The sequence below is a fragment of the Elaeis guineensis genome, chromosome 2 (assembly GCF_000442705.2).
Source record: "Elaeis guineensis isolate ETL-2024a chromosome 2, EG11, whole genome shotgun sequence".
Taxonomy (NCBI): domain Eukaryota; kingdom Viridiplantae; phylum Streptophyta; class Magnoliopsida; order Arecales; family Arecaceae; genus Elaeis; species Elaeis guineensis.
The window spans coordinates 85,422,161-85,445,858 of NC_025994.2; the positions used below are offsets into that span (position 1 = coordinate 85,422,161).

The 23,698-nt window shown below is 40.5% G+C and overlaps 1 protein-coding gene across 5 annotated transcripts in view; it reads right to left on the reverse strand.

The window, feature by feature from the left end:
• Positions 1–6,963: 6,963 nt before the first annotated feature.
• Positions 6,964–23,698, reverse strand: part of LOC105056203 (protein MICRORCHIDIA 6) — a 28,746-nt gene continuing 12,011 nt past the window's right edge. For 4 of the 5 annotated variants that reach the window (XM_019845863.3, XM_073252009.1, XM_010938319.4 and 1 more), the window contains 13 exons: positions 22,986–23,064; positions 22,724–22,858; positions 17,977–18,075; positions 17,424–17,525; positions 17,182–17,328; positions 14,931–15,023; positions 12,644–12,695; positions 12,336–12,447; positions 8,690–8,946; positions 8,499–8,614; positions 7,977–8,050; positions 7,595–7,637; positions 6,964–7,324 (listed from right to left, as the gene is read on the reverse strand). In XM_019845863.3, coding sequence (XP_019701422.2) covers positions 7,214–7,324; positions 7,595–7,637; positions 7,977–8,050; positions 8,499–8,614; positions 8,690–8,946; positions 12,336–12,447; positions 12,644–12,695; positions 14,931–15,023; positions 17,182–17,328; positions 17,424–17,525; positions 17,977–18,075; positions 22,724–22,858; positions 22,986–23,064 — 1,420 coding nt within the window. In that variant the 3' untranslated portion in view covers positions 6,964–7,213. The remainder of the gene's footprint in view (positions 7,325–7,594; positions 7,638–7,976; positions 8,051–8,498; positions 8,615–8,689; positions 8,947–12,335; positions 12,448–12,643; positions 12,696–14,930; positions 15,024–17,181; positions 17,329–17,423; positions 17,526–17,976; positions 18,076–22,723; positions 22,859–22,985; positions 23,065–23,698) is intronic. The other variant, XM_073252008.1, reaches the window with a different exon arrangement.

Below are 23,698 nucleotides of genomic sequence, written 5' to 3' on the forward strand. Positions count from 1 at the left end.
CCACCTTAGCGATTAGGTCAACATTTAACCTAATCTGGTCAATCCAAACTGAATCCAATTCAATTGGACTTGATCCAAAAATAATTACTCAATCAAATTGAGTTAATTAGCGATCAAATCACTAATTAAATCTCTCATAAATATTGAGTCCAAATCCGATGGGCAATCAGGCATCAGAGACCATCGATATGAAACCCTGATCAAAGAATTCAAATTTCAAATTCAAATTTTGAAATTCAAAATTTTGACCCCGGTACCCAAAATGTATGGAACTCATGATCAGAGAATCCTAATTCTCAATCATAGAGTCCCAGACAGATAAGACTCATAATCAGCCATCAGATCAGAAAGGAACCTCTAATGTGTGTGACCCCGCAGGTTCGAACCTAAGCCGGTAGCACAGGAACCAATTCCTGTACTAATCGAAGTGACCATCTAGCAATGGTACCCGACGATCGGATAGGTCGAATAATCGCAATCGCAACATTCAGAACCTACGTGAATATGGTTACCGTATAATTCATCCCTTTTGACCCCTATGTTTAGGACGACTCAGGGTTAAACTGTCAACCCTGATGATATCATCCGAATCGTGCTCAACTCAATTAGTCCTGTGACTCCTCACTAGGACTACCCTGACCAAGGTTTTGCTAAATTAAAACATGACTGTACACAGCTCCTAAACTGGAGTGGTCAATCCCATCTTGACACACGCACCGATAAGTCAAGTATTTGACTACACCCTGCAGCCTTCCGTCACTGAATTAGAAATTCAGGTAGTTCAGTGCCTAAGTGCAGTGAGTTGCTTGCAAGTCACCATGGCGGTCTCAGGTCGGAGGGACATTTATACCCATATCCCATCGGAACAAATCTTGACAGCAGAAATAGCTCCGGAGTTGGTCACGTTCAGTGCAGATGTACCATTACATCTCACCTGTATGCCATAGGAGTGTCTCCACACTCTTTGGTTATGAGGACAACCAACCCATATGGCACACAACGACCTATGCTCGATAAACGTTGTCGTCCTTGGTAACAACGTATCATTTGGTCGCGAACATATTTAAGGACTAAGCGACAAATCCTCCTTTGTCGAGTCTAAATAGTCCTAAGGACTTCACCATAACACAGGAGTTCATTAGAAGATGAAATATTTGTGATGAAAAAATATCAAAATAATTTTTATTTATTTATAATTCATGTACTAATACAAAAGGAGCACAACCGTCAACAGGCTGACGATTGGCTTTGGGACACTATTCCCAACAGAGACGTCACAACCGACGGCGCTGGTGGTCGAAAAAGAGAAGAAAAGACCTCATTCAAAACAGAGAAAACAGGGCATCTATCTTTTGTGGATTTTTCAGCAAATCTAACGGCCGGCGGGGATGCACAGCACCGTGGAAAGGAGGAGAAGGAATAGAGAAAGGAGGAGAAGGGTTTACCTCATGCTTCAGCAGCGTTGTCGGCTCCATTTTTCGACGAGCATGGGAAGAGGTTGCCACGGCTTCTACGGAGAAAAGGAGAGGAATCGGACTTGAAGATCACCGGTGGAGGGTCTTGAGAGAGGGAGAGGCTTATTTATAGAGGTCCCTAGGGCTCCGGTGGTTCTAGGACTCCCTTTCCATCCGGGATTCATCGGAGAAGAAGACTCCCATCGGGAGTCTTCTTCCCGTTCTGTTTTTTTTTTTTTTTTGTATGGGTTTTGGGCTTGATTCTGGGCCCAATTGAGCCGGGATGTTACACCCCCCACCTTCACCAGCATCACCTGCGGCTCCTTCACATTACCCCCCACCCGTTCCCCCCAGCCTCCCGCGTCTACTCCGCGCCACCACCCGACCCCCCTCGAGCCTCCTCCATTTTTCTGCACGCTCCCCCAACTCCCTCCCAAATCCTCTGGTGGTCCGCAGCTCCTCCGCGTGTTGCCCCCCTCCCCACCGGAAACCTCCCGTGCCTCCTCTGCATCACCATCCAGCCCCCTCGTACCTCCTCCGCTTCTCTACGCCACTCCCTCCCCCCTCTGTGGGACCGGCGCCTCCTCCGACCCATCCCCAAACCCTCTGGTGGTCCATGGCTCCCCCATACCCCTTTGGCATCCTGCACCTCCTCTGAGCTACTATCACCCCCCAACCCTCCTAGTTGTCCACGGCTCCTCTGCTCTCTTTCCATGCATTTGACACCGGTGCCTCGCCTGTGCTCCGGTCCCACCTCCCCATCCACTGACCCCGGCCCATTATTTCATTGCACCGCCGCCCCACCCTCCCCCCTCCCCCAAACCCCTGATGCCCGGGGCTTAACCCCCCTTCTAAGCTTTAAAATATTTACAATACCAGCCATGCACAGAAGTATCCTATCGAACTAAAATTTAAATGATCCATATTTAATCCGATGATTCAAAATAGATAAAAAAAATAAAAATAACTTTTGGAGTGCTGTAGCAAAATCTAAGTTCATTAGTTCCGAGAAGAGTAACATGTGATTTTATCACCTTGGCCATTTAATTCTATCCCAAAGTAGATTGCTTTTTTGAGCCTTTTTTTTTGGTGCTATAGAAAATGATCTAGGATCCTCTGTGGTGTGCTTTTCACTTCACGGTGCCAAACAACACTCAGTTTCTATAAGGAGGTAGATGGTTCTTAACACCGATGCACCACGTATGATATGTAAGATTGCTTTATTTGATAGCCATTTACGTTTATGACTGGATGATATGAGAGCTGTAGAGCACTACAAAATATTTTACCATACGAATCGTGCACCGTTGAACATCTTGCTTATAGAAAAGAGTGGTGGTGGAAATTAGCACTCTTCCCAAAAAGGAACCAACTAAGTCTATCTAATAATTTCTTTTATCCACAATGGCTCTACCATCTCCAACAACTTAGTTGCATTAAAATACAAGTTAATGCAGCACCAGCATCTTAGCACTCACCCATGATCAATATCTTGATCCATGTAAATTTAAGGATTGATGTCTTAGAGAACACTAGAGCCTAAATATTGCCGCAAAACTCCGAAAGAAGTTGGCTAGAGATTGAGGTGGAGGATGGCTTGAAGATGAGTTGGAGTGAAACTTTACCACCCACAACCAAAACTCCACTTGCCGGAATTTTTTTAATAGAGACCCTCTAACACTTAAGTTAATTTAAATTTTGAAAATAGTCAAAAAAAAAAAAAGAGAGAATAGGTCCCTTTCTCCCCTCTTGACATAGAGGGGAGTTCATTAACCATTACTGTAGGCTTCCAAGACTTAGTTATGGCAATCAATAATGGGCTTGCAACTCAGGCATATGTTGTGAGCAATTATTTTGCCTACGGTGTAATCGCTATGGGCCATAATTATGCCCTTCATCATGGGAATCTTGGCCCACATGCGAGTGGATGATGGAAACAGTTCTAGAGATTTAATTGAGCCAAGCTGTCTATGAATGCACCGATCGTCGATAAACACTTAAGGTGGCTGCTTGGTTGTCATCTAAGGCCTCTCCCGAGGTGGCTGTTTGGTTGACGTTCGAGGTCGGGAAGTTGGTTGCCTCCACCACACTAAGGATAATTTTATTTTTTTCCATTTTGCACAAGTTTGGCACAAGATCAAGGATTACACTTTAACATAAGTATTTGAATTTCATGTTGAGAACAAGTTTGTAGCTCCAACAGCCCTATGCATCTTTAAGTATTTGGTTTTAATTAAACAAAGTACAGAGAGTACAAGAGAAGGAAAATTTGCTGAAGGGCGCTCTCCAAACCAAGGTTATATTTTAATAGCTTCTTATGTGCATTTAAAAAAAAAAAATCTGAATATAGAATAATAACCCAATTATTTTGTAGGAGTTGCATTGAGCTTAGAGAGGAACACCTCTCGTGATTCTTTAAGGATAGCCAGCTGAAACAAGAAACGCACCAATGCTTTACCCAGCTCAAACTAGAAACCTGCCAATGCTCGTATTCGAGAGTAAGTTACGAAAAGCTATTAAAATATTTTTCTGTGTTGTGGGCCAGGCATCGGGAGGTCGAATCTCGAAAATTTCATATCGACCACAGTCGAGAGTGTCTACTGCTTAAGAATGCGGACTCTTCCTTGCCCACGTGAGGTGTCCTTTGCGGGGCAAAATCATGAGGGGTGGGGTTCTCAGTGGGTCATATGATCCGTGCCTCACTCCAGAACGGACAATACCTCATGTGACTTCGGTGAGGAGGGAAGGTCTGTCACTCTGGGTACGTAGCCTCAACATTGACGCGCCAGGAAGGGGAACCCGTCCCTGCACTCACGCATACGACCCTCTCGACTGGGGAGGCTATGTTATGGATCAAGCATTAGGGATGGCAATGGGTAGGGTTTGGGTCGGGTAGTATACTACCCATCCCCAAACCCGAACTTAATGCCCTATACCCAAACCCTACCCAATACCCAATCGGGTAAGAAAAGAGATACCCATCCTCATACCCAACGGGTTCGGGATACCCGTGGGTAACCCATTTCCCCATACCCAATCCATACCCACCCCATACCCAACCCATACCCGTCCATTCTATATCCAAAAAAAAAGTAAAATAATTTTATGCATATTATCAATCAAAAATAGAATTACCAATTATATATATATACATACATACATACGCACATACACACTTCTAACACACACACACATACATACATGCATACATATATGCATGCATACATATACATACATACATATATATAATTATATATATAGAGAGAGAGAGAAAGAGAGAGAGATCATATATATGTGTGTGTGTGTATATGTGTGTGTATATATGTATATGTATGTATATATATATGTATATATATATATGTATATATATATTCGGATATGTATATATATATTCGGATATGTATATATATATGTATGTATGTATGTATATATATATATATATATATATATATATATATATATATATATATATATATATATATATATATATATATATATATATATATATATATATTCGGATATGGATTCGGGTATTATCCATACCCATAGGTTCGGATCGGATTCGGGTAGAAAATAGCACTACCCATACCCTACCCATACCCGTACTATAGTTTTCGGGTTTTACCCAAACCTGAACCCAAACCCAGTCAAACCCTATTTTTCGGGTTTGACCGGGTTCGGATAGGGTGTATACCCATCGGGTCGGATTAATTTTGCCATCCCTATCAGGCATCGAGAGGTCGAGCTTCGAAAGTCCTATATCGACCACAGTCGAAAGTGTCTACTGCTTAAGAGTGCGGACTCTCTCTTGCCCACGTGAGGCGCCTTTTGCAGGACAAAATCGTGAGGGATGAGGTTCTCAGTGGGTCATGTGGCCTGCGCCCCACTCCAGAGCGGACAATACCTCACGTGACTTCGGTGAGGGAAGAAGATCTGTCACTCTAGGTACGTAGCCTCAACACTATAATTTTCTGATTAATTGCTCGTTTTTCCCTGCGCAGGTAACTAAGACTGAGATTTTAAGAAATATATACATTAAAATGGCTGTTTGCATGGACAAGAGATGTAAGCTCGATGGGAGGCCCAGTACTAGCAGAGGAAGAAAGGATAATTAATAGACACTACTAAAATCTCATACGGGGACTGAAACGTAAGAAGCAGTTGATATGTTTGAACTAGTCCCGTCAAGCCGCTTGCCGAGATTATTTCAGAACTCAACGATATGCATTCTTACATTTAAATCCCTATCCTTTATATAAACCGGCACGTGGTCCTTGTAAGAATTCTTTTGCTGAATTTGAACCAGTCCCACCAAGCTGCTTGCCGACACTAGCTCAAAGATTAACATTTGCTTTCTTACATTCAAACACCTATGTAACTCCAAACCATTTCTATGGGAGGCTTGGGAAACCACTAGCTAATCCATCCCATAAATCTTCTCTTCTCCATTTATAATCTTACAATAGTAAGAATAAAGGAGGAGATTTAGATGGAAGGGTAATAATGAGGGAGGATTTCCCATCCACGCCCACACCAATAGCCTCTAGAAAATCCAACTTCCCTCCTCCGAACCTGAATTTTGAGATCAACTTTGATTTACTTATTTTTGACCAAATTTAATTTCAATCTAATTTTTAATCAAGTTAAATATAAATATAATTCAAGCTACATACATGCACGTGCGCGCGGAGACACACATATACACATGGATAAGCTAAATAGTATCGCTCCCAATTGGATAACCGAGTGCTCATCATATCATCTGAAAGTTCCTATTATCTGAAAGCAAATTTCAATCTAATTTTTGAATCGAGCTGGATATAAACACGCCCTCCACCCACATACATACACCAACACACACATACACATGCATGGATGCATGTAGGTAGGCATATATACATATGGGTGTCCATAAAACAGCCCAAATAAGCTCGGAGAGACCAGATAACCAAAAGCTCAATGCTAATGATCCTAGTTAGATGTGGACTCCCATCTCTAAACCATTTAGTATTAAAAAAAAAAAACATATGATTTGGAGATTCTCAGTTTATGCATCGAGTGGTTAAAAAGATATGCATTGTTCATGGTATGTGGGTTCTTCAATTTTGACCACTCGAAGCGTAAATGATGTAAATGTTTTTTTGACAGTAAATAGCTTAAAGATAATAAACAATATCCAAAGCCTGGATCATAGGTACTGCGCCTCTCTGGTCATCCTGCCAGGGTTGGCTTTATATGGACTGTTGTGTGAACACCCACATATCAGCTCTCCCTCCCTCCGTTCCAGCTGCAACTTTTCTTCCGAATCACCCTATGACTTCCCTGTTAAGGAGGCGTAATTACCGAATGTGGGCTTGCACTGAGCGGCATCCTGCCCTACCTTCTCATTTGGGATGCAGATTGCCTCCTAATCGAAGGTGTTCCTCAAATATTGTTTGTGTGAATGACTTGGTTTGAAAATCAGAAAGTAACTTATGTATACTGCTGATAAAAGGGGGAAAACATAAGCTACACATCTAAAAGACAACTTATTTCCATTATATGGTCTCCAAGGAGTGTCAATAAAATACAACCAAGAAGAATATTATTCAGTTGCTCTACAAATAATCAATATCAAAAGATGTAGGATATATAGGATTTACTCTTGAATTGTACTCATCATCTCCATATTTGCTACTAATATTCAGCCTAATGCCCGAGAAGGCTCAAGGTGCCATAAAGGAAGGTGAAAACATATATGCAGGTACCAAAGAAAAGATCTATATCCATTTATGATTTTCCAACTTGACATCGGCCAACGAAAGGAGCTCCGCTGTTAGGTTCTTGTACAGCTTCTGAACTTGTCCAAGCTCTACCCTAAGCCTTTGAGCCTGCCCAATAGAACGATTGTAAGTTACCAATAAAAGAACTTGCATAATGCCAAATCTACAATAAGCACAAACAACTGAACTGGCACATGTATTTCATGAAGCATCAATTTTCAGAAGTTAAGGAAAAAGTTTGAAGAATTTATATGTTTGATCTGGGCAGTTCAAAAAAAGATGCAGCAAAATGCTGGCCTTTTCGCAAGATCTCTTTCGCTAGCCCAAAATCAGGATCATGAACATCTCAGTTTAACAAGGACTGATTGGTAAGTATACCTTGAGAGAAAGCTCTTGCTGCATCTTCGCATAGTGCAAACACCTGAAGAAACGAGTGACAAGTGAATATGAAAATTAAAATCACGCAGTCAAATTGAGAGCTAATATCTTCTCATGGAATTGTAGAGCATGCATGGCAAACAGTTCAAGAAACTCTGTAACTGTTTCAACAAGAAAAACTACATGTAACCACCATAACAACCGTTAGTGCCATGAGCTAGCATTGGCACTTACAGGCCGACTAGAAGTACTAATAGCCTCTAACAAATTCTCTGATCTAGAAAAGATTAGCTATATCAAGGAAGCAATATATAACTAAGAGAATATTAAAATCCAGGAGAATTGCTCTCCCAAGAAACAAAATGTTTTCTTTTTTACTCACTCTGCATGAATCTTCTTATTTTCCTGCATCATAGTCAAAATCTGTGCTCGCCGCTGTCCAACATCATTATCAAACTGCCAAAAGAATTGATAGAAATCAGCGATGTTATTCTTGGCTTCCAAAAAAGATCCATAATTCTTCTTCCTATCATGCATACATGCTTCTTTTTTTTTTTTTTTTTGTAGGTAGGTGCATACAAGGTTATTTTTCTTCCCTTCCATCTGGAAGGTCTTATAATTCAATTTCAAGGGCCAAAGCTGATGAACAATAGTTCAAATAACTATGAAGGAAGTTCTTTCATCACTTCTATGTTGAAGTAGAACCAACACACGTTCCACATCATCAATATTAAATTCTTTTGCTCCAAAGGTTCCAATTTTTTTTTCCCCAATCAAAAGCATATTTTGCAAGGCAGAATTCAACTGCTGATGACTCAGTAGGAAATTAAAATTGGGAATTATTGGCAAGGAAACCATCTTGCAGGACATTTGAAAAGATAAATGATCATGGCCATCATCCTACCCTGTTTTGCTGACTAGAATCTTTTACAATCCCATCATCCTTTTCACAAGACAGAGCCAGCCTTTTTGATGGTTCAAATCCTGCAATACTCTCAATTCTCCTTTTCTCTAACAAACCTGTTTCATATGTCACAACCAGCATAAGTTTCGCACAATGAACATCTGTTTACAAAGTACACGTATAGGAGACACCTGTTGTGGAACTGGCACTACATTTGTGCATATATTCTCCCTGTGTTGAGCATGATGCAGCACATGGTCCAGTCACAACTTGGATGGTTGCTGATAGGTTAGAGGAATTGTCTCTTCGAACTTGCGGAGCTCTAGGATTCACAATTACTTGTCCCACGGTGCATCCTAAGGGAGGCAGTGGATGGAAAGCAGCATTTGGAGCTCGGGATGCATGGGAAAAGTTTTTGGTGTAACCTACTAAATGGGAATGACACCCCCTGCCAATATCCAAAGAAAAGTACAGTGTGTGAGAGCGAGCGAGAGAGGGGGGGGATGCATAAGGCACCTCTGCCAGGATATTGATAATAAAGTAGTAAAATACTCTTCTATAAATCAAAGAAGCTTTCAATTTTTTTAATAAAAAAAGAGGTAGAAGGATATAAAGTAATATCTCCAATATAAGGCAAGGAGGTACAAAGAATGAAGATAAAACAAGTAGCAACATACACACACCGATATTCTCATATCACAATAAGTTTTGGAAGCTTAATTTGTTGATGATTCTTAGACAACACTTACAATTTGTAATGTAAAAAAAGGGGGTCAACAACCGCATTTAATTAAAAAAGGTTCAAGCGATATTCTTCAGTCTTGCTTCTACTATACTATAGTTTATTTTAACAATAAAAGACAGCGATAAGCATGCCTTGAAGCCTGGGATTTTGCAATACACCTTCACCAACTGCCTTTGTGTTAAAGTCAACATATGCCATGAGATTTCAAGAATAAAGCAAAATGCCACTAACAGTCCGTTCTTTTGTGGATAAAAAATTTATCTAAGAATCTAGATTTTCCATGATAAATATTTTCCAAGCAATATCTAGACAGAAAAATGATTTACCCATGTTCTTTTACATATGGGAAAATGACTTTGAAATCTGTTACCCATGCTCTTTTGCATTACTATTTTCCTGGATAAGTTGCTAAAATTTATCCATATTTTTCATAATATACTTTATGCTTTTTAGGTTTGGAGAAAGTGGGCAACTTGAGTTATTGGGCACTGAATGGAGGCATTGAAAATAAAGATGGGGTATCTTAGGAATAAAATTAAATGTCTACTTTACTAGCTAATGGAAAAATGATTTAGCCATCCTCTAAATAGATAAAATTTTCTTCAATTTCATAGGTAAATACTACCCATGGAAAGTAACTTATTCATCTTGACCAACTTTTTCAAAATATTTATCCATCAAAGAACAGGCCCTAAATAATCAGATATGACATTGAACGAGTCTTTTTATTTTCATTCAAGATTATGATCTGATCCAAAGTATGGCATTAAAAGCTCAATAAATGCATGGTGTGATCTCTAAGAGTCGTCAATTTGGAAAAACAAATAAAATTCTTTTAAGAACAAGAAATGAAGAAGAAGAGAGGTTTACTGACTGGATATGATTTTAAAGGTGGGCAATAGAGGTTGCAATTTTTAAATCAATCATGTAATCCAACTAACCTGACCTAATTTTGCCCAAGGAAAGTCATTTTATTTTAAGTTCAAATATGCTCAGGCCAGGCATTTTGACCCTGATTTTAAAATTTTGAGTTCAGGTCAGAGCCACAACTCAATTTGGGCCATGAATATAAGCAATTATATTGATCAGGGAGGTCAGTTACAAACTCACAATGTATTCTTCAAGCCATAGGATTACCAAAAAATTAAGTTTGGATATAGGATAATAATCAAACAGCCAAAATAGGCTTCTCAAACACTCTAGAGAATCAAAATTAAAAATCAATCAACTAGATCCTTATATAATAGTGATCTATAACTAAATAACCACACCCTTTTCTTTACTGGTACCTCATTGCCATCATCTCTCGCTTCCCATTTCCCACCCATCACACCCTCTCTGTATCTTAGGGGATAAATAAGAAAGTGATCTACATTGTCCATTGTACTCTACCCATCTCAGAAACATATCTGGAAAAAGAAAATCAAGTTCTTTGGGTAGTCTAGAGTCATATAGTCTCATAGATTAAAAACCATTTGTTCTTTCTTTATAAAGCCCTCCAGCTAGTTACAAAAATGCAAATGCAGCAAGTCCCTGATACACTTGAAATTTTTATTGTCGACATCTATGATGTCATAGCCATGATGAATGATGTTGATCATCTGTTTCGATGTCTCATCTAGCATTTTAAAAAACACAGGCAAAGAATAGCTTGTTAGGGTCCACTCACCATCTTCATCCATGGTCATAATGTTTTATCAGAGTTTAGTGGGGTTATTCTCCAAAATTCTCTTTGTTTCAGCTGTTGACAAGTTGATTAGGTCGTGTGAGTTAACTATTGTCTTAGGTTCAGAAGTGCCAGACAACTTCAGGTGGGACAGAGCCAACCCCCTGGTAAATCTGGTCAAGGTCAGGTTAAGATTGAAAACTGAGAGGGTAAGAGGCTGAGGATCACTTCAAACCCAACCCAACTGATGTCCAGTCACCACGCCCGTTGGACATGCAACTGGAAAGCCTGATTATGTTTTCCATTCAGATCTCCACATTTAACAAAGATGAAAGCAAAGTACTATTTGCAAATAACCAACAAGCTCATACACGAGTTCACAGCAGTGGCCATGATGTACTGAGACATGTATTAGATGTAATAGAAAAGTAAGGTCCAGAGGAATAAGAAGCACTTGAATATGAAATTGATAAGCATTTCAGTATAACATTACTTTTACCAGATTAAATTGAACATGCTATTTCTCATTTGTTTTATTAAACCCTAATATTATTCATGGAGTGTTATTTGGAATGGGATAATAAGATAGACCAAAATACATATCATCAGTACATGTTAATGGTACAATAGTGGAATGGTCACCAGAGTAGAAAGTAAGCTACAGGTTAAAGAATAGAAAGGATGCATTAGTTTTGAACACTATAGACTATTAAGTATAATAAACACTTCCCCAGACATTGCACATGGATAGTTTTTTCATGAGGAAAGCAGGCTAACTTCATAAATAGGATGTGAATCGATGAGCTAAAAGATGAGAATTTAGAGATGATGATGTCAAAAAATAAATGGGGTGCATCCTCCTCAAACAGTATCATAGAGATCTTTCGTAAACTTATTTCTTAATAACATCAATCAGAAGCACTAGTTGGTATGAGTCTTTATTGAGAAGTTATCATGATGAATACTAGATGAGATAAAATCTTGAGCTTCAGGGAAGATAATGTCGTTGAAGGAAATCACAAATTCACAATCATCTTTTGAATCATAGATATGCATAGAGATTCTTGATTGCTGGAATAACCATATTACTGTTGTCGCAATATGCGATGGTGCGTGTGACAGATGTAACACTCATGAGCAGGGAATCATAACCAAGCAATCTTGGGATATAATGCCATCTATTGTTTTTATTATTATACTTCTCAAGAAGAAATTTTTCAGCTTTCCTTGATTATCTACTAGCACAGTAACCATATTAAGAAGCTATATGGTGTACACCAGAAAAACACTGCAAGTTGCCCTAATTAGCATGTTCCCTAATTCACAGAAGAGATAAGTTTTACATGGAAGATGTGTGTGTTAAAAATCCTACATTCTCATCACAAATAAACTCCATGAGCAATTAGTTGAAACAAAGCTTACTTACCAATAGTCATAGGTCATTTCCCTCAAGCGTGATTCAAGTTTTTGATAAAGGATCGACTTTTCAAAACTTTGCTTGTCATGTGTAGGTTTAATAAAGTTTGCCTCTAGTACCCCTGACAAACCCAACCATTTAGAAAAAAATCAAGTAATCAGGATGAGTTCAAACAGAAGAATGAAAACAGCAGTACCCATTTGACCAATTTATGCAAGTTTCAACAAACAAACTTCATATGAATAGAAGGCTAAAGCCTTGATGAAAAAAAGCCTAATGCTGACATTGTCAAGATGTTCATTATTTCAAACACTTACCAGCAATACCTTTACCTTTGCTGCCTGTAGAATTAACAACTCGGCAAAAAGGCTGAAAAGATAAAACACATTATTACAAGGGGAAAAAAGATGAAAAGAATATGGACTCAGAAATAGCAAGATGAATTGTAGAACATACAATCATTAACCCAGATCCATAAACATTGAGCACAAAATTTGAACAAATGTTCATCTAGAATGTTTCATGGCAAACAAGATGGGCCTAGTGATGAAAACCTCAAATTAGCACTATCATTAACAAAGTTTCCTTTCATGAACCTAAAAAACATCGAGCAAGTAAAACATATGCACAAAACCAAAATGGAGGAACAAACTACAATCTGAGACTCAAAACCCAGAAAAATAATATATCTCTCAATGCAGAGAAGCCTATCCTATACTTGCTCCCAACCCTTCTTTGGATGGGGACAACGTGTGCTCATTGTCTTTCCTCTACTGTGATCATATCATAAATATTCTTTGGACTGTAAACTACTATATGCCTTAAGTACTGCCATACTGTTAACATATAGAAAGCTGTTTAATGTGAAATTTCATGCCAATTTTAAGCAATTAACTGATTAGAATGTTAATATTATTCATATAAAACCCGTTAAATCTTGCCAATAGCAAATCTAGATGCAGCTTATGAGTGTATCCCAGCAGGAAAAAAAAATCAAAATGACAACTAAACAGCCTATTGAGTAAATCAAGGATCAGACTTAAGTTTTTACAATTCACATCAAACCTACAAGTTTTGTCATATAAATTGTTCGGACTTCAGAAATGTTATTCAAATTGAATATATCCACAAGTAACAAACATCAAAAATGGATGGTCAAACAATCAAAACCACATAGAGAAAATACGAAAAAAAATTAAATAGATTACGGATATGTATGCATCTTTTTTGCCCTAAAAAGAAGATAAAGTTAGAAATTCGAATGAGATAGATGGTACAAACCAGAGATAACAAACAACAACAGAGACTAAAGTAAGGTTTTAAATTTTGTCAGATGAGCTGTCCCAATTTCCCATGGAAGAGGACAAGCTGCCATCCATTGTTGTCCAACACTTAGGATAGGGGATGTCGTAGAGGATGTTCTAAGATGTGCCTATCACCGGATGGTCTTGTCCGACACATAGGATGGTACCCTATCCCGGTGTCCATAGGGCATCCCGCCGGGACATGAATCATTTGGCTAAAATACGGCCTTGGACTACACCTAGCAGGCATTAGGTCAATATTAAATACTAGAGGTGATGCCCCTATGAAACTCAAGTTTGACCGTATGCCAAGAGATTTCCACAAGAATGATGGTATGGTTCCTCCATCATTAAACAAGGAGACAAGTAAGCAACTCAATGTATGGTTTAAATGTGATCATAAAAGGGGAGGCAAAACAGCAGATTCAAAAGTAAAATAACAAAATCCACAAGGACGCTTAGCTAACATGGAGGGTCCATAAGCATAAACAACATCAACCGAGTTGATGAATCAAACGAATAATGCTCATGATAAGGCAAGTCCCTAAGAAAAATAAAATGGCATGAAAAAACATAATAAAGGTGATGTGGTAGCCATAGATGTCAAATGTGTCAACGAAGATGACTATGTAGATGTCCTGGCAAGCAAATGCAAACCCGAAAAAAAGCCTTTAGCGGCCAAATAGACATGCTGACATGATAGTCTTCACCCTTCACAAAGTTATACTGTGAAATGAAGATCTTGATAATGTCAACTGCAAATTCAGAAGATGCATGACATAGGCTACTGCCTGGTTTAGTTGGCTGACAAAGCTAACTGGCAATGGAGCAAGCTGGTTAACAAAGTAAATTAACACTGCTGTCCGATCTAGTGAATGGGAAGCAGATATGAAGTGATATTGCAACCACATGCAGATGATGTTGAGAATCCGCATGCAGCAATCAATGCAAAGCATGGCCAAAGAGGATAAGTTCTAAAGCAGGCAAAGCTGAACTTAGAGAAGCCACCAATGGGCTCCTCAAGTGGCATAAAAGTAACTGTGACTCAATGCAACCAACTTGAGACTGATGTAGGTTTGATGATAAACCAAGTGTGCAGATGATACTAACAAATCTTCTACACAGGAAAAATTTTGATGAGCTGTTACAAGCACAAGACCGAAAGCACTTTCGAAATAAACCAGCAGAAGCTAATAAAATTGGAAGTGATCTTCAGTTCAGAAACACAGATGTAATTGTGACTCACAATCCAATTAAGGTATTCATAGCTATGAAGCTAAAATGGAAGAGCAAGTCTCACCAATATAAGACGATTTTTATGGTATATGTTAAATCCATGAACATTAACTTGCGGGGAACCCTCCAAGAATCCGATGGTTGTGATGACCTCAGCCTGAATTAAGGGGGAAAAGAAAACAGTAAATTTTGAGAATTAGAAACCTAGCATGTAATTATATTATATATATATATATATATAAATAATCATATAATATAATAAAGCAACAAGAGGATACCAGCAACATACTTTTACAACCTTAATTTTACCAATAAATTGATGTTCATTGTTATACTATAGAAAAACACATTCTCCATGGTTGAACCAAATGTGGTTTGGTCTGATTCAATGGTCAAAATCATGTATCCATAATCCATTAAGGCTTTCTTTGACACATGCTTTTGATATTCACAGGATAACCATCACACCAATGGATGGAGGTGAAGACTGGAAGCGGAAAGAGGAAGACTGTGGTACCAGGAGAAGCTGCCAATTACGCAATCCTGAATTTTATGGAATACTAAAATCCCAATCGAAGACAATTTACACCATCCCTAAAATTTTGGAATTTCAAGATTGATGGCCCCCACAATCAGGAATTTTCTTCCTTTTTTCAAACCCTTTTCTTTTTCTCCTCACAGATTCATGACATCAGCAAATAAGCAACACCCACATCCAAACAGGGTCTATGGACTATGGATGATGCTAGCTTACCAAAATAGAAGGAAATGAAAAGTGTTGCTAGTTAAATTACCAAGGTGAACCACGTTGGCAAGACAGGCAACTTCCCAAATTAGATGGGAAGAAATGGAGCTGGCTCTGATACAATCAAGGGTGGTCAGATTGCATCTATTGCTCTTGGCTCCAAGAAGATTATAAAAAATCTGGTGGATGGAAGAAAAAACTCCAGCAGTGCAGATGTTACATGCATATTTACATGGAGAGGGAACTTATTTTAGCATTATTGAACCTACCATACGATAGAAAATCATGTATCAACTTTCTTTGCTAAGAAAACCAGCTACAGATAACAGCACAGATGGGAACCAATCACAGCATCCAATAACCACATTAAATCAAATTTTCAAAAGTTTCTTTGATAAGTCTAAACCTAGAACCTTGAATCCTAAGATAAGTCATGAGGTTGTGGCTAACCTAGTTAAGGAGGTTATCGGCCTTGGTAAGGTGCAAGTTTTGCTCCAAGATGAATTGATGGAGATCAAGCCATCAAATGGTCAAGCCGCTTCTAATTGACTCAATGAGGAAGAAGATGTACCACAAATCAAAAGTTGTGTTTAGCATTTCTCAGGGTCACTCAAGTTCCACTTTGTTTCAGGGGACTCCTACTGTCACTTCGAAATCCCACATCCCCTGGAATACTCGGAACTGATTTTCTATAACTTGACTAAAAACTTATATGGAGCAGAATTCAGTACAGGTTATTGCAATAATGTGGTGGTTGCAGCAGTGGTTGTGGTGGTGAGCCTTTCGGATGTTCTAGATTGATTGCAGATTATCCTGCTGGAGTAGTTAAAAATGTATTTTTCCTATTTCTTGCCAAATAATTTCTCTACATGTTTCCAAAACCTTGTTCAGATGGATATGTCAGGAGGTATTCGCTTTAAAGTGGCCTATAATTTTTTACTACCAAAAAAATCTATGATTGTTGAAAAGTATATAAAGGTCAGCATAATAAATTGAATTTTTGGAATCTTTCTAGCCCTGCAATATCCACTCTCCAAATAAAAAAATGGCTGAAAAGTGGAAACCAACAAAATTTAGAATCTTCTGCACGAGTGAAGTTTTACAAAAAAGATAAAGTTTTTGTGTATTTCATCTCATTTAGTTTCCATCATTATGAAAATGCTATCTGATTTTGCAACTTCGTCATTTGCTGTCAAACACTATCACAAAGAAGAGGACAGATGAAAAACTAAGTTTCAAAAATGATCTACTGCCATTGTGGACTTGAAATGTGATGAGACCCTAGTCCTGATTGTTCAACTTCATTCTAGATAAGAGTTCTATCTGGAAGAAGCATGCAGACAGTGATGCAGTATCCCTTAATAAGAATGGCAGAAAAAGATATGTACATCCACTCCAAATAACTTTGATTGGCATGATTACGTCTGTGGATACTCTGTGATGGCTACCACGCACTTTCAAGATACCTTTTTTTTTTTGGTTCAGAAAGCACATAAAATGTAACCAGACAAACAATATAACCGAAGAAAAAGTGCAAGCATTAAGAAAAATGCTAAAGTCCAGGGCAAACCTCTGTCCTTCCCCCAACTTGTGGCTTATACTTGATGCATTCACAATATCTAAGATCACTAGCTATATGGTGATGCTCAATTACTTGCCCACGCAGAATAATTTTAAAATATTCAGGCAAGTGTAAATATAAGATGGAGGAGTATGCCTGTAAGATTTTAAATCAAAAGTTAAGAGAAAATTATATCAAAAAAGGTTTAGAAAAAAAATCCAGAAAATTAAACTTAAAAGTTTAGAACTCACTCGCAGGGAGAAACGGAGTCGATTTGCAATATGATTTTGAGTTAGCATCTTTGAAATGCTATTAGTTTGCACGGGCTTAGGTGCTCCACTGATCATAATATCCTGCAACCAAAAAATAGGAGGGCATTTTAATAAAACAACTGTCATAGACAAAATTGAGGAAGAAATTGCTACTTCCCTCGAAATCCCAGATCGGATGATAGATACAAAATTGTGTTCAAATATAGGCAAAATAACAAGAAAACAGAAGATTTGTTAAATTGAATATCAAAATGCTGAAGACAGTGTGTGAATGTGCATGTGTACTTGCCTAGGTGCATATGTGCATGCAAGTCATGTGTGATGTGTCTGCAAGCATGGGTATCTGTATTCACGATAATTCCATTTTCACAATGAATTAAGTATAAAAAATTCCAGCAACTTTTGGGACAAATCATTGCAGAAATAAAAACCACAAGCTTAACCATCTAAGTCATCCTGACTATTTATAGCAATGCTCATGTAAAGGCAAATAAAAATCCACTAATTAGAAGGTAAATGATATTTTGCTGACCCCTGTATCAGATTCAAAATCAAGCTCCATCTTCCCCTCATCATTGAACCATAGATTGTACACAATAATTTTTGTCCCATGGTGTCCCATGTCATTGAACTGCACAGGAATACGAAGGGACTGCAAGATTAATATTTGGGCAAGAAAAAGGAAAAGCAAGAGATAATTGAGAAACATGTATATATCACTAGCAATCTTGAAAATGAATTTTCTTGAAGATAATGGAACATTAAGAAGTATGATTTTGACTTTTTGGATATAACTTCAGTTATCAAATGAAGATATTAGGATTTGACGTCTCGAGATTCAGCCCATATTGAGCCCACAGCGAGGTTCGCGGCGAAAAACGGAGTCCAACGAGACCAAGATCTCCCCAAACGGAGTTCGGATGGAGATACGAGCTTTTGAAGTCGGCACGAGACCCGAGGCGGCAGAAGACCGCCGGCGGAGCAGCGGCGGCGCAGCCGCAAGCGGCGGCGGCGGCCTAGGCGGGGCCAACGCGCGGGATGCCGACCCAAGCGCGCGGCCCAGGCGGGCGCGCGGCCCAGCCCGTGCTCGGGCCCACGCGCGGGCGCGGCTCGGGCCCGCTCGCGGGCGCATCCCAGGCCCGCCGCGCGGGCCGGCTTAGGCCTAGACGCCTTGCCGGGGCCTGTACCCCGGTCCACCGTGGACCGGACGGTCCACAGCTAGGCCTGTGGACCGCGTAGGCGTTTCCCACGCATTTTTTGCGGTCCACGGCACTATTCCATGGATCGGAGGCGATCGAACGGCGTGGGTGGCTCCCGATCTTGATCCGACGGTCCAGGGGGTTATTTGGCTTTGTTTAGGACTCCTAATCCCTCTCTAATCAGGTTTAAGCTCTTTAAATAGGGCTGATCGGTGAAACAGAGAGTAGGCGGCTTGGTTTTATCTCACAGAAATCCGTGAGGGCTGTGTTCGCATGAAAATCAGAGAAGATCGAGACCCGTGAAAGAAAGAGAGAAGGCCGTATGCTATGAGAGAAGGAGCAGGAGGCTCCTGGACACGGACGCCGGTCACTTCAGGAGTTCATGAGGTCTTCCAAGAGAGAGAGCTTTTGAGAGAAAACTTCTAGTGAGAGAGAATTGGATGTACAAGGGTTGAGGGTGAGGTCTCCTCTTGTAATTTTTTTTTTTCATAATGAAGTTTGCATGCCCCATGGAGGCGAGCCCTTTTGTGGCTGATCCACGTATTTTGATTGTTTTGTTTTGTTTCTTCTTTCTTCCTGCTGCATCGCGTGGTACTGAAAAGATCTTGGAGGTGGTGTCCTGACCAGACATCCATCCAACAAGTAGTATCAGAGCAAGACGGTACAAGAACGCAGATTGCAGCGTTGTGAGCAAGACTGAAGATGGAGAAGACAGGAACAATCAAGATGGAGATCAACAAGTTCGATGGTAAGAGCAATTTCTCCTTGTGACAGACAAAGGTGAAGGACTGCTCATCCAACAGAGGTTGATCGATGCTCTCTTGTGCGATGAAAAGCCGACCACTATGGAGGTGCGGGATTGAAAACGGCTACAGATGCAGGCGGTGAGCACCATCCGCATGTACCTGATGGATGAGGTGGTGATCCATGTGCTGAGCGAGACTTCTCTGACGGTGCTGTGGTCGAAGCTCGAGGAGTTGTACATAACAAAGTCTCTCACCAACACTCTTTTTCTCTGGAGACAGTTTTACCAACTGCGGATGACTGAGGGACAGAGCGTGCAGGAGCATCTAAGTCACTTCCAGAAGATCCTCACCGACCTCCTCAGCATTGACGAGAATGTTGAGGAGAAGACCAAGGCGCTAGTTTTGCTGACGTCGCTTCCCCCTTCGTACGAGTCCTTGATGACTGCTCTTCTAGTGGGAAGAAAACTATCAAGATGGACGAGATCACCGCAGCGATACTCCAGAACGAGGTTCTCAGGAGGAAGAATCCGGTTTTAAGCTCAGATGGCGGTAGCTCAGCTTTGGTGGCTTCCGGAGGAGCAGGAGGTGGTAGACGGAGCGATAGGAGATCGCAACGAGGGCGATCCAAGTCCAAGAGGGACTTGAGCAAAATCAGGTGTTACCGGTGTAAGGAGTTAGGGCATCTAGCCAGAGATTACCCTCAACTCAAAAATCAGACAGTGGCTGCTGTAGCGACGGCCGGCAGCGATTCAGATGGAGATGTCCTGAAGATATCTGATGAGGTATCTACTTCTTCCAGCAGTGGATATTAGATTCTGCATGCCCCTATCATGTATGTTGCAGAGAGGAGCAGTTTGACTCCCTGAAGAACAGTGAGGGCACTGTATATCTGCCGGATGGATCGAGCTGTGCGATCAGAGATATTGGACGGTCAGCTGGAGGACACATGACGGTGCAGTGAGAAGATTGGGAAAGTCCGATACATACCCGATTTCAGACGGAATCTTATCTCACTTAGCAGACTGGATTCGAGAGGCTACAGGACGGTAGCTGGTGGAAGAATCCTGAGGGTGCTACGCGGCAATAGGATTATGCTGGAGGGAAAGAAGGGGAGCAGAAGACATTATTACCTGACGGAGAGCCCAGTGCAAGGTGGAACTTCGGGAGCCAGACAGAGTCCAAAGCAAGGTGGAGCTCCAGGTGGAGGCGGATCGAGCACGAAACAAGAGACTCGGAGGACGAGAGGCGACGTCGTAAGGTGAGATTCCTATTACCGCAGGATGATGCCCCGAGCAGATCTCAGGTTAGGAGGAGCACAGCATACGACGGAGATGGGATCGAACAGCCTGGCTCGACTCCCATATTTGTCCATCCATAATCAGCAGGCGATTGCCTCAGGACATGGGGACGAGAAGATCCAGAAACTCGAAGTTTGGAGGAGACCAAATATCGAGTCGAGGTGGTGATTGTTAGGATTTGACGTCTCGAGATTCAGCCCACATTGAGCCTACAACGAGGTTCGCGGCGAAAAATGAAGTCTAACGAGACCAAGATCACCCCAAACGGAGCTCGAATGGAGAAGATACGAGCTTTTGAAGTCGGCACGAGACCAAGGCGGTGAAGGACCGCCGGCGGCAGACGGCGGAGCGGCGGCGGCGCCGGCCCAGGAGGTGCCAACACACGGGACGCGCGACCCAGGCGCGCGGCCCAGGCGGATGGGCGGCCCAATCGGGCGCGCGGCCCAGTCCGTGCTCGGGCCCGCGGGCGGGCGCAGCCCAAGCCCGTGCGCGCAGGCTGGCCCAGACCCAGGCACCTTGCCTGGGCCTGTACCTCGGTCCACCGTGGACCGGACGGTCCACGACTGGACCTGTAGACCGCGTGGGCGTTTTCCACGCGTTTCTCGCGGTCCATGGCACCATTCTGTGGATCGGAGCACGATCGGACGGCGTGGGTGGCTCCCGATCTTGATCCGACGGTCTAGGAGGTTATTTGGCTTTGTTTAAGACTCCTAATCCTTCTCTAATCAGGTTTAAGCCCTTTAAATAGGTTTGATTTTATCTCACGAAAATCCGTGAGGGCTATGTTCGCACAAAACCAGAGAAGATCGAGGCCCGTGAAGGAGAGAGAGAAGGCCGTATGCTGTGAGAGGAGCAGGAGGCTCCTGGACAGCGAACGTCGGTCACTTCAGAGGTTCAGGAGGTCTTTCAAGAGAGAGAGAGCTTTTGAGAGAAAAACTTCTAGTGAAAGAGAATTGGGTGTACAAAGGTTGAGAGTGAGATCTCCTCTTGTAAAATTTCTTTTTTATAGTGAAGTTTGCATGTCCCGTAGAGACGAGCCCTTTTGTGACTGATCCACATATTTTGATTATTTTGTTTTATTTCTTCTTTCTTCCTGCTACATCGCGTGGTACTGAAAAGATCTTGGGAGATGGTGTCCTGACCAGACATCCACCCAACAGAAGAATTAAAAGAATTTATCAGGAGAACAAGGCATGGAATGAAGAAACAATATTGCAACAATATATAAAGCCTTCATCACCTTGAATAATACGATGTATAAGCTCTATAATCCTCATGATGTTGTCAAACATAGATATAAACTGCCGTCAACTTAGTTGGATTGCATCTTTACTAGGCACCCTTTTGTCATTGGCTCAGGAGTGAAGACATTTGATATGGGTCAAAGTTCGGATTTAAGAGCACTGCAAGCCACTAATGGTGGATCTATGGTCCCTAATTAGTGCATTGTTTATATATATTATAAGTGAGATATAAGTGAGATGAAGTCACTGCAATCATTCCAACCTAATCACTTTCAAAAGATTTGATTTCGAAGCAAGATGTTTATGGCACCAATGGCACCATTGAGAAGTACCATGTGGCAAACTCTGCTTTTCTTCCTTCCATGCGTGGGCCTTTCATCATCCACTTTTCATGTGGTTGCGGAACACCGTTCTGCTCTCTATGCTATCCCTTCTTCCACCTTTTCTATTTGTTTTCTCTCCCTTTTATCTCCTTCCCACCAGACACCTGGGACTTGGCACCCTCAAGAGTAAAGTTGCTAGCTGAAGAAATCCATATTAATAATAACTAAATTTTCAGTTATTAGTTATTTTTAGATTTATCATTAAACACCTGGATCATCTTCTGTTTGTTCTTGCTTGATTTCTAATATTTTATTTTCCAATGTAACATTACAAGCAAGATACTTCCATGTGTCAATAATTGAGAAAACATTTGATAATTTTATATGCTTCTGCAAACTAGTAAACTGCTATGTTTCATGCATTCAACAGCTTAGATCCAAACAAAGAGAAAACATATATGCATCTTACATGCTTTAGGAGCTCATCTTCTGTAGCAAAAGGGGACCATCTTAAGAGCATAAACAAATTAGAGGAGAATTGCTTTTGACCATGTCGGAATAACCTTTTAAATACACCACTGGATGGATCAAATTTGTAATCCACCTACAAAAGCAAAATAATTTTGCTGTCAAAGAAATATCTTTCTAAGATCGTCCATAATTATAAATACTTACAAGACAGTTGAAAAGGGAACAAAAGAATTTAAATAAGGACTTCAGTAGGCTCTTACTAATGGTACAACTATATCACTGCAACCTGTCTGTCTTAGAAAGGTATAGGAAAGGAGTCCAACACTTTGAGTCAATTCCCTGAAGGCAAAGAAAATGTTCAGTCAGCTAAGAAATTACCTGCTTCAATCAGGGAAGAATTGATAAGATTTAGAAATGAAGGTTTTAAAGAGAAGAAAATGAGGAAGAGTATGGTGCAAGCCTACCATGTTGGAACATGCTTTAGAAGCCTGAAAGGCAGTGCACATAAAGGGATTAACATAGATAGTGCTACCTTAAGGAAGAGACCTGGCATCTAGTTTTGTTCTTGGATTTATGCCTTGTTTGAACAGCTCATTTTTGTTGAAGGCAAGGACTAAAGTAATGCAGACTGTGCTCTCAGCTGTCAGGGCCAACATACTACAATGTAGTGATGTATCATGTTGACACTCAGCCAACATAGGTGCAAAAGGTACAATGGTTTATAAAAAATTGCAACTTACATGCTAAGATACACTGCTTTCTTTTTTATTTTAACATGGACTAATATTAACCACTCTATGATGGTGTATAGAAATATTTTAAGGATACAACATATTTATGGGGAAAAAAAAAATGCAATTTGAGGATTGCAAATCATCCTAAATGTCTATGTTCATTGCTGTTTATTATGAATATTCCATAATCTCAATTGTTTGTCATATAAGCTAACATTAGACAATATTTTTACAAAACT